This window comes from Erythranthe guttata, chromosome 8, assembly GCF_056151865.1.
Source record: "Erythranthe guttata isolate IM_541 chromosome 8, IM_541, whole genome shotgun sequence".
Classification (NCBI taxonomy): Eukaryota; Viridiplantae; Streptophyta; class Magnoliopsida; order Lamiales; family Phrymaceae; genus Erythranthe; species Erythranthe guttata.
This window is the reverse complement of record NC_142540.1, coordinates 21,507,639-21,523,541: the sequence shown is the minus strand read 5'-3', so window position 1 is coordinate 21,523,541 and position 15,903 is coordinate 21,507,639. Positions and strand designations below refer to the sequence as shown.

The window sequence follows — 15,903 nt, the reverse complement described above, 5'->3', positions numbered from 1 at the left end:
AACACCTAACTTAGTAAAAATCAAGACCCAAAAATTGATCGATTCCACTCAGTGCAGAGAAAAAAATATATGAATGTGTGAAACTTTCTCTTTTCTAATCTCGAGAGTCAAAATCGAAAAAATTCAATATTTACGTCAATATTTTGACTCTTGACCAAATGGCGTCTGAGTCAAAATCGAAAAAAGTTGACGAAGAGGGTTGTATTGGGAAATTGTACAAGTACAAGGGGGTAAATCGACGAAATTAAGAGTACGAGGGGGTAAAGTGGTTCTTGGGCAGAGTACAAGGGGGTAAAGTGGAATTTACCCTTTTTTTATTTCTTTATTTATTTTTGTGGTCAACGGACCCCAAAATAAATTAAAATGCAGCCAATATTATTAAATTTTTTTTAATAAATAAATATTGCCCCATTCACAAAACTAAGAAAGATGGAAGTAATCAAACTCTCTCTGTCACACATTTTTTTAAGGTTGCGTAAGCGTATAACTAAAATTTGGACTTTATAATTCAATTTTGAATTAATTATGAACAACTTCTCTATGCTATGAGACAAAATTTACTGACAGAATGGTAAAAAAAAATCGTGTGTTTGTACTTTATTGATGACATTAGCAATTTGTGTTCACATTGCTCCTATAATTATCTCTTTTATATATATATATATATATATATATATATATATATATATATATATATATAAAAAAGGGAATTTGCTAAAAAGTATATGATTATTTTTTTTTCGATTAAAGTCACATGGTCGTTTATCGACAAGCGTTCAATATTGAAGTTTTCCATCGAATTTCAAAAGTTTGCAATTTTTACCAATATTAAGAAGTTCTCGTGTCAATTTTCACCACCAATTTTAAGAATTTTGCTGCAATTCTAAAATATTGTTTAGAAATTCGCAGTAAATTTTCAATAGTTCACTGACACGTGTTCGTGTGTGATTTTGTGTATACGGTGAGATGCTATGTAGTGTAATACACCCGATGTAGTATAGAAAATATCCAATTAGATCATAATTGAAGGAGGAAGAACTTTGAGAAAAAAAACTCAATATATTTCGAAGTCTAAAATCAATATTTTTTGATAAACAAGGTTACACATCTTTTATCAATAATACGATTTCAATATCTCAGATGCTACATTTGTTGAAAAGTATCGGTTAATTTTCATTTTTTATTTATATACAATCACACACATACACACACATATATACACACATATATACAGATACGTGTAATAGCATGTATGAAATCACACACATTTGTTGTCATATACTCAAGATAATTTTCCACATTTGATTTATATACAATCACACTCACACACATATATATCGATGCGTACAAAATATATACAATCAATCATACATACACATGAGTACAGATGCGTGTAAAATATGTATAAAATCACACACATTTATTGAAATATACCGGTCAATTTTCCACATTTGATTTATATACAATCACACACTCACATATACAGATGCGTGTAAAATATGTATGAAATTATACTCGTGTACAATAAAACAAAACTCGATAAAGTTAATGGGGGGAGAGCAACATAGAATAATATTTAGTAAAATAAGAAAAAATAATGAAGACCTTTTACAAGCTTACCCATTTGTGAAGCCCTACTATTGTAATCACATCCAAACAGACCTTAACCAAAAATAAAAAAATAAAATTAAAAAAATGAAAATTAAATGAGGCAATTATTTTGGTGTCTTTCTGCAATTAAAAAGATTCCCACAAAGCAAAAGATCTATTGAACAAAATTCACTGTTTATTAATTAACAGAGTCGGATACCCCTCCCCTCTTTCCCTCCAATCATTCTCTCCAATTGTGTGCGATTTCTCTCTCTAAAAAAGAAATTGGTACCCAATTATTTTCTCTCTCTAAAAAAAAACACTCACTGGTGATCCGGCGGGAGAGAAGGAAGTGAAAGAGTAGAAGAAAGCAATTCCTATCCTTATACGGAACTGTGTTTTCGCTCTCCGACTTTTGTTTATTTGTTCGTTTCTGTTTTCCGTGTAAATTCATTTCCACCCAAATTAGATTTTCTTACATCTTCTCTTTTGGCTGTTTTTAGTCTTCTTCGCGAGGTACTCTCTCTCTCTCTCTCTCTCTCTCTCTCTCTCTCTCTCTCTCTCTCTCTCTCTCTCTCTGTATATATGTGTGGTTTTTGGGGAGTTTTATCCCGTCAATTTTCACTGATTGAGGTGGGGTTTGTCTGTATTATGATTTTTAGGGTTTTTTTTTTTTGGTGTTGAAGATGGGAATTCGTGTTCAAAACTTCTAAATTAGATGATTATTATGGTAAAGTTGCGATCTTTATGTGGTGTGTAGTACTAAAAGTTGTGATCTGTTCTGGATTTTGTTGGATTTTTGCATGTGGGGTGTGTGTCTAATTATTGGGGGTTTTATTAATGTCTTCGATTTCGAGTGGGTTGTATTAATTCTTGGTTTTTATGATTGGGGAATTTGTCAATTATTAGTTGATTTATCTGTTTTAGTCTCCGGGCATAGTATCTCGATTAAAACCAGATTGTGAAGACAAGTTTATTGGATGTATTTTTTTGGATTATCCATGTCGATTTATGAACTAAACTCTCAAGTATATTCAGTGGATTAAGTCTTTAGAGACGTGTCCGTTTCGTATCGAAGCTATTCTTTCCCTTCTATATAATGTTTTTATTCTTCTGTAGTGAAGTATGTGATTTTAATTTTTATATATCTGTTCTTTTTCTTCCTTCATTTCCATATATGATGTGCATTTGCTCCGTCGTTTTCTTGGTACGGCACAGAAGTAGGTAATGAAGTTTTCTTTATATGCCCTTGCATGTCTTGAGCTTGTTTCTAAAATCGAGTTTCTTTCTCCTTGTATGCATCCTATTTGTCTGGGAAATTTAGCATTTTACGCTGCTTTTGGCCAATATATAATTTATCTCGCTTCTGTTCCACTCAATGTACTTAGTGGTCTTGATTATTAATTAATATTTCTGATTACTGTACAGTTTTCTACCTCTCACTAAGTAGTTTTCGCAGGAAGTGATTTCAATGGAGCAGCCATCGAAAAATCCCTTTGCCGGTTAGCATAAAGATCCTTATGTTTTTCCTAACTAACGTTCTATACCATTTAATATATTCTACACATTTTTTTACGAACTTGCGTGCTTACATCTTCCATAACCTTATATCCATTATCTCAAATCTGTATTTGTAGGTCCTTCTAAGTATCCTTTCGCAAACATTCCCGAGAAAGAAAAAAATGCATGGAGACTTCCGAGTGGAGTTGGTCCGTATCACGCTTCTTCGGACGCTAGCCTGTTTTCCACCTCGTTGCCCGTCTTTCCACAACTGAAATGTGAGCATACTTAATTTAGCTACTAACTATATTATTGTTATTTTATTTTCTTATTTCTTAGCTGGCTTCTTTTAATTTGCAGTTAATTTTAAAGAATCCGGACAAATTGGCCAATCAATTGATGATGAATTCCCTAGCCTTAGTAAGGTTCGTCTACAAAATGAATCCAAGAATGCGCTTGAAGATATTGAACAAAGTACAGTGGGAAATTTTCTACCCGGTGATGAAGATGAACTTTTAGCTGGTATTATGGATGACCTCGATCTTAGTGAATTGCCAACTCAGCTTGAGGAATTGGACGATGATTTCTTTAGTGGAGGGGGATTGGAATTCGAATCCGAAAGTCAAGATAATCTGGTCAATGGTATATCAAGGCTAAGTACGTCGGATGGTATTAGTGGAAGCAGCATTTCGGCTTATGCTTTGACGAATGGTGTTGGAACTGTTAGCGGCGAACACCCGTATGGAGAGCATCCTTCGAGGACATTATTTGTCAGAAATATCAACAGTAATGTCGAGGATTCTGAGCTAAAGTTGCTCTTTGAGGTATTTTGTTGATCGGATTTAATTTAATTTAATTTTTATTGAAAAACGACTTTTCTTCTAATCTGCTTTCTTTCTCCCTCGTAACAGCATTTTGGAGATATCAGAACCCTTTATACTGCCTGTAAACATAGAGGATTTGTGATGATATCGTACTATGATATCAGAGCTGCCCGAACTGCAATGCGAGCATTACAAGGCAAGCCTTTAAGGCGAAGAAAACTCGATATTCATTTTTCGATTCCGAAGGTAAATCAATCATTATACACAATCATTTTTAACAATCTAATATTTCAGAATATATTGCCTCCAACTAACCATGGTTCGTTGATCATCCAGGATAACCCATCCGAAAAAGATATTAACCAAGGAACTTTAGTGGTGTTCAATCTGGATGCTTCTGTATCCAACGATGACCTTCGCCAAATATTTGGAGCTTACGGTGAAGTTAAGGAGGTAGAATTCTGATACCAAGATTCCATTTTTTTGACGTTTTCAAGATTACATTTATCATTAGTGTTTTTTATATTATTATTTTTTTTTTCATTTGATTACTCTGGTTATGTTAGCTGAACTGTGATATCTGTATTTTGCATCAATTGCAGATAAGGGAGACGCCTCATAAACGACACCATAAGTTCATAGAGTTTTACGATGTTAGAGCTGCAGAGGCGGCTCTCAAGGCTTTAAACAGAAGTGACATAGCTGGGAAACGCATAAAGCTCGAACCTAGCAGGCCTGGTGGGGCCCGCCGTAGGTACACTCCTTATTCATGCTTACAGCCGGGCTGATTTTTACATGCGTTTTTCTTCTTCTCAAGTTCTTAATTCGTATTTTGTTGACCAGAAGTTGCATCTTTGATAATGACAAATTGCCATTTTAATTGTTGTCATGGGTCACATTAAAGCTGCTTGTTTGCTTCCACATTTTAATCGGATAATTTTTGTGTGCACAGCTTAATCCAGCAGCTTAGCCAGGAGCATGAACAAGACGAAGTTCGAGCATTCCTTCATCACGTTGGTTCACCCTTAGCCGACTCTCCTCCAGGCATGTACTTGGATACATGTTCATATCATTTCTTTATTGTTTTTTTTTTCGATTTCTTGTTAATAAATGAAACGGCAAATCGACAAATTCTTTGCAGGTAGCTGGCCCAATTATGGAAGCCCAGCCGAGCACAATTCATTACACGGGTACAGTCCAACACTAAGTCTCAGCCCCGTTGGAAGCAATCACTTGCCTGGCTTGGCCTCGATTCTCCCCTCTCATTTTTCCAGCCCGACAAAAATTTCACCGATCGGTAAAGATCCACTCAAGTCAACTAATAATAACACCACACAAGGTTTACCTTTCCAGAATAATTACTCTGTTCCCGATCCTAACTCAAGTTCGAGCCCCGGAGCTGCATCACCGTTCGATTATTCGAAGCCCGGCCCGTCTAGCGTCGGAACACTTTCGGGCCCTCAGTTTCTCTGGGGAAGTCCCACTATTCACTCGGACAAAATTACCTCTTCGCCCTTCTCATCTTCTTCATCGAAGGGGCATCCATTTCAATCCAGTGGACAGGGCATTGGTTTTCCTTACAGTAATAACCGCGGTTCACTTCTTGGTTCACATCATCATGTGGGGTCCGCTCCATCTGGTGGTCAATTCGAGAGGCACTTCGGTTTCTACCCTGATTCGCCTGAGATGTCTTATTTAAAACAGGCGGCGGCATTTGGAGTGACGAATTTCGGTCGTAATAGTGGGAATAATAATATATTGAATAGTATTTCTTTTGCTGGAAATTTCGGTCACAGCGGTTCGCCTAATTCTGGAATAATGGCAATGCCGAGAAATAGCCCTGTTTATTATGGGAATGGCTCTTTTGGCGGTGATGGAATAATTGATCGGAGTCGAAGTAGAAGGGTTGAGAGTGGGACCCAGCAGATGGATAATAATAAAAAACAGTATCAGCTCGATTTGGACAAGATTGTGAATGGTGAAGATAGTAGGACTACTTTGATGATTAAAAACATCCCGAATAAGTAAGAATTTTGAGAATTTATCTTTGTGTGAACTTTGAAATGCTGATTTCTTTTTTATTATTTATTTATTTATTATTATGTTTTTTCCGTCTGTGAAGGTACACTTCGAAGATGCTTCTTGCAGCTATTGATGAAACCAACAAGGGTACATACGATTTTCTGTATTTGCCAATAGATTTCAAGGTAATTTTGCAGTGGATTTGAAATTTTTTGTTTAATATTTCGACGAAACTTGAAATCGGAAAATTGTGTACTGATTTATTTTTTGTCCAGAATAAATGCAACGTTGGGTATGCCTTCATCAATATGGTGTCTCCTTCAAACATCATCACCTTCTACGAGGTTTTTCTTCCATTTCCTAATGTCATTATATATATATATATATATATATATATAAAACGAATTTGATCACTCACGAAGTGGAGTTTTATATAATCTTGGCAGGCATTTAATGGGAAGAAATGGGAGAAGTTCAATAGCGAAAAAGTTGCTACTTTGGCATATGCAAGAATCCAGGGAAAAGTTGCTCTCGTCTCTCACTTTCAGAATTCGAGTTTAATGAACGAAGACAAGCGCTGCCGCCCAATTCTTTTCCAATCAGAGGGCCAAGGCACTGCTGATCTGGTATGTTTGTGTGTGTGTGTGTGTGTGTGTGTGTGTGTGTGTGTGTGTGTGACAGTTTCTCAACTGGATAGTTATAACATAAGAATCTACGGGAATTGTTATATAATTAATAATAATATTATTATTATTATTATCTACGGGTCTTCTAAGTAACTTATATGAAGTTGTTTTTGGACACACAGGAAAATTTCCCGTCTGGCAATCTTAATATATTTATCCGCCAGCCCGATGGATCTTACGTAGGAGATTCTCTCGACAGCCCAAAGGGTGATTTTGATGCATTTTGAAGCGAACTGTTAATATAAGTCACTTTTGTATATTTTGGCATATATCAACTCTTCTGTTAATATTCGAACTCGGTTTGTGCATATGGTTACTCTTTTTCTTTTGGTTCCTTCGTTTGCGATGGATACTCGTTTCTGTCTTGAGAGAATCTTCAATGAGGCAGTGGCAGCAGCAATTTGTCTATAACTGATTTTAATTTAACAAAGGACGAGGAATGAGGCGAATCGTCGATGAATATGCAAAGATTTCTCTCTCCTTATCTTCTTTTTTTCCTTTCTCGTTTTTTTGGGTCAACATAATTCGAACTTGTTCGACTCTATTGATGTATAGTAATTTATAGAGGTGACTTGAGAGTCGGAAGTTGTGTAATGGCGCAGGGTGGTGTTTCAGAATTGTATAGTGAGGGCTATTAACACACCCCGAAAGTGTTTACGTTTCCCGTGGTTTTGTATAAATACTCGTAACTCCGTATTTATTTATGACATGGATATAAACTGTTTTTTTCCCCTAACTTTTATTTGTGCACTTTGATGTGACTCAGATGCTTAGGGGATGTTTGTTTATGTTTCCAAATCACATTTCCAATTTTATACTATTCATAAAATCGAGATCATGTTTCTTTTCGTGATTCATTAATTAAGTTAATCATGCTCGCATTAGCAAATATTTTAGCATTTAACCAAGGCACATAGAGAATGTTCTAATTAAATCATTTCTACAGGGAACCTTTTCTTCTAGGGTTGAGTATCTTTAGAGGGGCATAAGCGAATTAAAAAGAAAAAACGAAAAAAAAGAAAAAAAGTTGACCTTATAATGATCGATAGATTTACAATGCTTGCACGTACACAACTGGGATTGAAACTTGTGTCTTGTGGACTAGGGTTTCAAACGTACGTGATCCAAAAGTTTGGACTAGGGTTTCAAATGTCTCCGGTGCAAAAATACATTTTCGTATAATATTATAAGAAAAGTACAATCTGTTTAGCATTTATCTTAGTTATTCTATTGATGCTACTACAGTCTACACATGGTGAAGTTCACTAGGTATTAATTGCTTATCGTAAACATGTACGTATCCATCGAATGCACGTTTTACACACATCTAGATCCAAATGTATATGTTTCACGAGTTATCTCGGGCTAGCTAATATAATAATGATGACATGTACAAAACAATGCTGAAAATACGGGATGCTACTAAACGAAGCAGCTGTAGAAATAGATGGTGTGATAATTGGCCCTGCGCCGAAAACTCGTGATCCGCTTGAATTCGTTATGTTTAACACAGTTGAAGTTATGCTGCAATATTAAGCCACCGGTTAGATCTTTTTTTTTCCCCTCTCAATTTAACAATAATTATAACTAATTATTCATAGGAAAAAAAAATTCACCTAACTGATGGATAGATGCATGAACCATAGCCTGCACAAGAAGATCGTATAATCAATATCGTTTATTATGTAGCGTTTACACTATCCGAACGGACAAAAAAGCTCGTTGCTTAACGAAAAATAGTTTCCAGTCAATTTCTTTTAAGGACAAAATACACTTCACCCCCTATGAATTTCACATTTTTGCACTTTCCCCCTTCGAAATATTGTTTTGGTTGCACTTAATTTGCCCCAAAAGCCATTTTTTGGTGGGCATCGTGCACTAAAAATAACATTTTAAAGGGGTAATGTGCAGAAAAATAATTTTTTAAGGGGTAATGTGGAACAAAAATAACATTTAAAGGGGCAATGTGCAACAAACACACTCTATTCCGGTGAATAATCCATCCGAATTTTGCTACCATGGCAATGTGAAACAAAAATAACATTTTGAAGGGGGCATTCACTTTTTTAAATTTGGAGGGAGTAAAGTGCAAAAGTTAAAACTTTATAGGGGGTGACGTGCAATTTGCCCTTCTTTTAATTAAAATTAACCCATAACCATAACATGTTTGAGAAAGCAAAATCATATTACTTGGATCAGTGCTTGTGGTAATTGCAGAGCCACCGAAATTGCAGCTGCTTGGGATTGGATTCTTGTGATAATAGCTATTGAAAGCATAAGAGGCATGATCAGCTACAGTTGCGGGCCCGTAGCAAACGCCGCCGGGTTGAATTGCCGAGCAATCAACGCCGCCGGCGTAGCCACATGCGTAGTCCAACGCCGCCTGCAGTTGGGCTTTTCCGGTGGATTTGGTAGCCACACACCAGCTCCCTATTGATGATACTTGATTTGCTGTTGTGGGAGTTGAATTAATGGACAAAGAAAGTTGTCAAGTAGATATTTAACATTTATTTGAAATTAAGTAAAGAAGTAATTAATTATGGTGTAATTAGGTAAAGGGGTTGTTTGCCTTGTGGGATTCTTGGTTTTGAGCAAGAAAGTTAAATAATATAATGAAGTGAAAGACAAAGTTAGTTACCTTTACAGAGAAGAAGAGAAGCCAGATGAATTAATGTAAGCAAATTGATAGTTTTTGTACGCATTGATTTCGATCAAGAGGATTTGTTGTTATTGTTGTTGTTGTTGTTGTTGTTGTGTGTGTGTGTGTGTGTGTGTGTGAGAGAGAGAGAGAGAGAGAGAGAGAGAGAGAGAGAGAGAGAGAGAGAGAGAGAGAGAGAGAGAGAGAGAGAGAGAAACTATAAAGGAGGGAGCAAGGAAAAAGGGTTGTGAAAAAGAAGGTGGTGAAGAGGGAAAATGTAAGTCAAAGTGGGAATTCTTTAGAACTCAAGTGTGGCCCTTTTGGTGTTTCAAGTATTGATTGATGATGGTATTATGGTAATAAATACATTTGATGGTATGTTACACCAAATAATATATCTCAAATCATTACATTTAAGCATGTTACCCTCGATTTTATAGATGCTACACCACCTGAAATACATTGAATGATTCTGTACCACTGTTCTACACATAATAACACACACCCATGTATATGTATATGTGTTTAGTGAGTATTATTTGTATAAATTTATGGTTCAAAATCAGTCGATATTTCTCACCAAATGTAGCATCTCATATACCGGCTACACTGTGTGCATGACATTCGGGTTTTGACGAAAATTACTTTCAATTAAGTCCAGGTACATTATTCCAAATCTTTCCATGAATTTGTTCTTTTTGACCAATTGATATCAAATATATATAAGCTACTTAGCTTTACAATAAATTATAGTTTTTTGTTATGCTTCTTTTTATGTTAGGTAAAGTGATATATATATATATTGACTATCAGCCGTATGGTGTTAATATTAAACTAGTTTAATACATATAACATTTCTATAGAAGCCTCAAAATTTTAAAATGAAATTATTTGCATTATCGGAATAAACTCTTACGTCTAATAAACTATTTTAAGCATTTACAAACTGTTACGTATTACTTTTAGAGTTAATTTTGAAGGGTTTGGATAATGAGCTTATTAGCTATTTTTACTCATAATAAGATGTTAAATATAAAGGAATATGATAGATATAGTCTAACATATTAATAAGTTTATTCGCACTCTAACACCTTATAATTTTGAAGTGTTTGTTGGATAATAAGCTTATTTGCTATATAACAACTTATTCTTTGAGTTTTTAAGATCTTTACGAAAAAAGAAAAAAAAAATACCAAATACTTTGAAAGAACTTATAAACTTTAAACATCTTGTAAGCTATTTTCAACAATTTATAGACTTAGCCAAACACCATCTAGTCTGATATACGAAATGTGCTCAATAGGGTGAATTAGACTTTTTAAAATCTTTATTTTTTAAATATTATGCAAAACAAAATATCAAAGAGAAAATGTTTTTGAAAAGGAAAACAAATTTTCATCAAACGTTTTTCCCAATCGATGATATGTTCACATGTAAAATTTCGATAGAGATTCCAACAATGAAGGCCCTTGTGCTAGAATGTTTTAATTTTTCTTTTTATTAAAAAATACTCTTCTGCTTCTTTAAGAATTATTTGTAAGGGGCTATTAGTGAGAACCCCCTCTAGTATTTTTTTAATAAGGTTACATCCAGTCCCTTTTTTTTATTAGTGATAAATCCAACTTTTCTATTATTCCAAATTTACCCTCCTCCTATTTATTTTCCATTACTTTAATATATATATATATATATATATATATATATATATATATATATATATATATATATATATATATAATTATAATTATAATATTCATTTATCTATTTTTTAAAAATAATAATTTTTTTAAAAAACTGTTTTTTTAATATATTATTTTCCATATTTCTTTTAATTCTTTTTTTTATTTTTATTTTCAGTTTTTGGTTTTTCAAATCGACTATAAAATTTCCGAAAACAACTAAATTGTTTTTGAAATCAACTACAATAATTTTTTGGCTTAATTTTCTTCATAATCAACTATAAAATTACTAAAACAACTATTTTTTTATTTCTTTATTTCCCGAAGAAACTACAAGAAACTTGTAAAACGACTACAAAAATTAGTAGCAGGTTTACCAAATAAAATCAACTACAAAATAATAATCTCGATCATAAAAAAACCAAAATCAACTATAAAAATTGTCGAAATCAACTATAATTATTATTGAAATCAACTATAAAAATCGAAAAACAACTATAATTTTTCTAAATCAACCACAAAATAAAAAACCCCAATTTTAGAGAAAACAGAGTACTCCGTGAAATCAAACGATGTCGTTTCAAAGAGCTTTTGTTACTGTGCTATGGATGTCAGGGTTCCCGCGCCGCCGTCTCAGCCGCTCCACATCTTCGATCTGCCAATCACTCTCAAGTGGAGCAAGGACGAAAACCTCCTGGTATCACTCGCCAATTATCAGTCCACCACATCAGATCGGCCCCGAAGAAGCCTAAAACGTTGTTCCATGCATCCCTCTTTGAGATGTTGTCGGGAAGTATGTGTAATCTCCGCCGTTGTCGCGCCGCCAGTCCTCGTCTAGGGAGATGGGGATGTCGAGAAGGTGGTGGGGAGCGGTGGCAATTGAGAGGCGGCTGGGCAGAGATGGGGATCGATGGCAGTGGAGAAAAGGGAAGAGAAGCGAGATGGCAGGGGAGAGAAGCGAGAGAGGTGACGGCTAGTGGAATAAAAATGAAGAATGAATTAGAGAAATAGGGTTTGGTGTTTTTATGTAGTAATTTAAGGGTAATATAGACATACCATATAAAATTTGGATTTATGCTAAATTAAAATATAAATATGGGGGGTTCTCACTAATATGCAAAATGAGAGTATATCCATCCTAATATAACCAAATGTTTTAGGGGGTTTCACTAATTATCCCTATTTGTAAAAATAATTGCAGAAAACAAGTAAATATTTCTAGATATTAATATAGGGCAAATGACAAATAGGCCCATGACAAGAGCATTTAATTAAAAAAATGACATTAATTTTTTTTTTCTCTAAATATATTCACCTCATTCAAACTTATTTGCAAATAAGGAAAACCCTTTTATATATACCAAAATTATCCCAAACTCCTTGAAACCCTAATTCACACTCTAATTTAATGATTTACACTCCAATTTAGCTCAATTTTATCAATTAGCTAATTTTGACCGTCGCCGGTCTATGGGGTTGACATTTTTTTTTTGAAAACTTGTTTTTTATGAAAAAAAAATATTTTAATATTACTACCTTGGCTTGCTATATTACAATCTCTGACAGTAACTTAACTGTCTGAAATAGTAATATTCTTCGACCGTAATATTACTGCCTCCGACCGTAATATTATTGTCTCGTGCAGTAATATTACTGTTTGGAACAATGATATTAGTAATATCGTTGTTCGGGAAAGTAATATTCGTACTATTACTGTTTGGCACAGTGATATTACTGTTTAGGACAGTAATATTACTGTTTGCGACAGTAATATTACTGTTTGCGACAGTAATATTAGTTATATTACTGTTTGCGACAGTAATATTAGTAATATTACTGTTTTGGCATTCAATATTACTATCTCAGACGATAATATTGTTGTTAACACAATAATTTAGAGAGAGAAAAAAATTCAACGCCGGACTCTGACCGCAAAAAAAATTCAGAAAAAACAAGTTTTCTAGAAAAAAAATATTTAAAAAAACAAAAAGTGAAAATGGGGGTTTATGTGATATTTTTTTTTTAAATTTGGGGTGCATGTGCAATATTGATGAAGTTAGAGTTTAATGGATGGAATTGATGAAAATTATATTATGGAGGGTATTATAGACAAAATATATGGGGATGGGACGACGGGTTTATTTGCAAGACTGTTTTTCGTCTAGACCTATGTGTATTTAAGTCCCTTGTTACGAGCTTATTTGTCATTTGATCTTTAATATAAATAACATAATGAAACTCTGTAACGTAATACATTGATAAGGGCGGCAGATATATGCAAGCCCAATTTTTTCTTTGTTCAAACACGCATAAAATGATTCCTTAGTTCAAGCCCACAAATTTATTTAATTTTCTTATATCAAGACCAAAAATGACGAATATGCCCTCATCCACAAATACTACCAAAATACAAACACAAATCCTATATTTCTATTTTTAATTTATTCAAGAAAAAACATGAAAGAAAAAAAATGTCCGACCCGCCGACGTACCACCTGCGCAACGCCGACCAGGGAGATTACTACATCGCCAACGCCGACATACAACCCACCCACTTGCACACCACCACCACCACACCACCACCAAAAAGTTCTTTTATACTAAACTTTTGTTGGTAAATTAGAAAACATTAATCAAGCATTGATTCCTTGATAAATATGCTTGGCGAACATTAATCGATGTTTATTTCTTGTTGGGTTGCAATGGTTTTGTCATTTAGAATTAAATTTTGAGATTGAACTTGAAGCTGAAAAATCGGCGTATATGCGCCGATTTTTTTTTTTTCAAAGTCTGCATATTCAAACGGATTTTTTTTTTTGAAAAATCGGCACTATAATACCGATTATTTTTTGGAAAATTGGCACGTTTATACCGATTATTTTTCAAAAAATCGGACTGTGAATACTGTTTTCTAGTATCGGTTTTTTTTTCAAAAAAAAAAAAAATCGACAAACACGCTAAAATAAACGGTTAACACATATTTTATTACGTTCTCTACCCTCATAAACCACCATCTCCTTGTTTTCCGACTCCATTGTGAATGTTTGGTGATTATGTGATTGTTTTGGTGTTTAGCGTTCTTGGTGGGTTTGTGAAGAAGAAGGAGGAGAAGAAGAGGGAGAAGGAGAAGAAGGAGAAAAAGAAGGAGGAGGAGAAGAAGAAGAAGAAGAAGAAGGGAGATTTTTAAAATTGTGAACTAATGGGTGCGTTTGTAGATTTATTTTAGGGCTAAATACAGTTTGCACCCCTGTACTATCACCACTGTCGCATTTGCCCCCCTGTACTATGAAATGCGACAAAACACCCCTTTCCGTCCATCTCCGTTACAAAATCCGTCCCTTTCAAATGTTGACTGTCTATTGAAGTAGCCGTTGGAAAAATTAACCAAAACACCCCTCTAATTGTGTATAAAATGGGTGCATCATTTTTTCACTCTTTTGTACTCAATTCCTTTCCAATTTCTTCCTAATTTACATTTTTAGCCCCTTTTTTTCACCCCAAATTTCTGAAAAAAATTTATATTCAAGAAATTATTTTTAATTTTTTTTAAATTCATAATTAATCGGTTTAAAAATGTCTTCCGGTAGTTCAAATTCTCAAAATTCGTGTTTTAGGTCCAAACACTACATGTCATATTTTTCGGGAACCACTTGTCGATGGAATCGGAGCGTCGCGGTTCGAACATCTTGGACTATCAATAATCCGTGTCGGAAATTTGCAGGATGTGCTAATTGGGATGTAAGTTCTTCATATTATAGTGCAAAATTCCTTTTTAGTTTGTACTTAACCTTTACTTATTTTCTCGTGTATGAAATAGAAGCCCAACGGATGCAAGTTTCTACAATGGATTAAGCCTGAAATATGTGAAAAAGGGTTAGAGATTGGGCAAGGATTTCAAAGATTTTTGGATACAAAAAAAGTGAAAATCAACATGCTAGAGGCTGGCAATGAAACCTGAAGGTGAACAATGAGAAACTCCATGAAGTAGCTCTCAGTTTGACCAGAATCAACACTAAGATGATGATGAAGATGCAAGGCATGGAAGAAAAACTCAAAATATTAGAACGTGGAACTACAATAAGAAACTTAGAATTCTCAAAATAGTTGTCATATTGGCATTTTTCCCGTTTCTATTAAGTTGGTTAGGACAAGGCTCAAACAAGAAAAAGAGCTATTTTTATGTAATGTAGATTATCTATGTAAATAAAATATCTGGAAGTTGAAATGCAGATTTGCAATGAAACAAGAAAAAGAGCTATTTGTATGTAAAAGTAGATTATCTATGTAAATAAAATATCCTGTAAATTCATCCCAAAAATATCAAAAGTACCATAACAGACATCCAAAGTATAAAAACATAATTCAAAACCATTAAATATATCAATAAAAACCTACAAAACCATCTGAATATAAAGCTACACAAGCTTCGATGATCCCCATCATAATAGTAAATGTGAAATTATCCAAATCAAAGTTCAAAATCATCAACAATGTCAAAACTAGCAAAAGTGCCAATTTCTAATTCCAAATCATCCCAAATCAAAAGTACCAAAACAAACATCCAAATTCTCAAAATATAATTAAAAACTATCAAATATATCACAAAAAACCTTCAAAATCATCTGAAAATAAAGCTACGCAAGCTTCAATGATTCCCATCATCAGTAGTAAAAGTGAAATTGTTGCTGGGAGTAGGTTGACTCGAGAACAACACAGTCCCAAATCTTGTGTTCAATCTGGTATGTTGTTGGACTGCTATTTCATCTCCAGGAACTGGTCTTTCTTCATGCCTTGATAGTGGAACCTTAATAAAGAAACTAATGAATACTTTGCATGCTTTCGAGTGTAACAAAATTAAGAAATTTGAAGAGTGTTAAATAATCTGCGTAGGAGGTTTAAAATTTCTCACACCATTCCAATTTCCCGCTCCAAGCATTGCACTCTTCCTACCTTTACCTCTTCTT

General features: G+C 34.1%; 1 protein-coding gene across 5 annotated transcripts; it reads left to right on the top strand.

The window, feature by feature from the left end:
• Nucleotides 1-1,596: 1,596 nt before the first annotated feature.
• LOC105964452 (protein MEI2-like 5) lies at nucleotides 1,597-7,353 on the top strand. 5 transcript variants are annotated; one of them, XM_012988960.2, is made up of 13 exons: nucleotides 1,597-2,106; nucleotides 3,050-3,092; nucleotides 3,228-3,368; nucleotides 3,451-3,914; nucleotides 4,002-4,160; nucleotides 4,251-4,367; nucleotides 4,517-4,668; nucleotides 4,867-4,958; nucleotides 5,056-5,938; nucleotides 6,037-6,121; nucleotides 6,212-6,280; nucleotides 6,383-6,562; nucleotides 6,745-7,353. In XM_012988960.2, exons 2-13 carry the CDS (start codon nucleotides 3,062-3,064, stop codon nucleotides 6,847-6,849), a joined length of 2,478 nt encoding a protein of 825 aa, XP_012844414.2. In that variant the 5' UTR covers nucleotides 1,597-2,106; nucleotides 3,050-3,061; the 3' UTR covers nucleotides 6,850-7,353. The 5 variants fall into 5 exon arrangements, with proteins under 5 accessions (XP_012844414.2, XP_012844415.2, XP_012844411.2 ...); XM_012988961.2 differs by having other exon boundaries at nucleotides 1,768-2,106; nucleotides 3,019-3,092; XM_012988957.2 differs by lacking the exon at nucleotides 1,597-2,106 and adding an exon at nucleotides 2,108-2,223.
• Nucleotides 7,354-15,903: the final 8,550 nt, after the last annotated feature.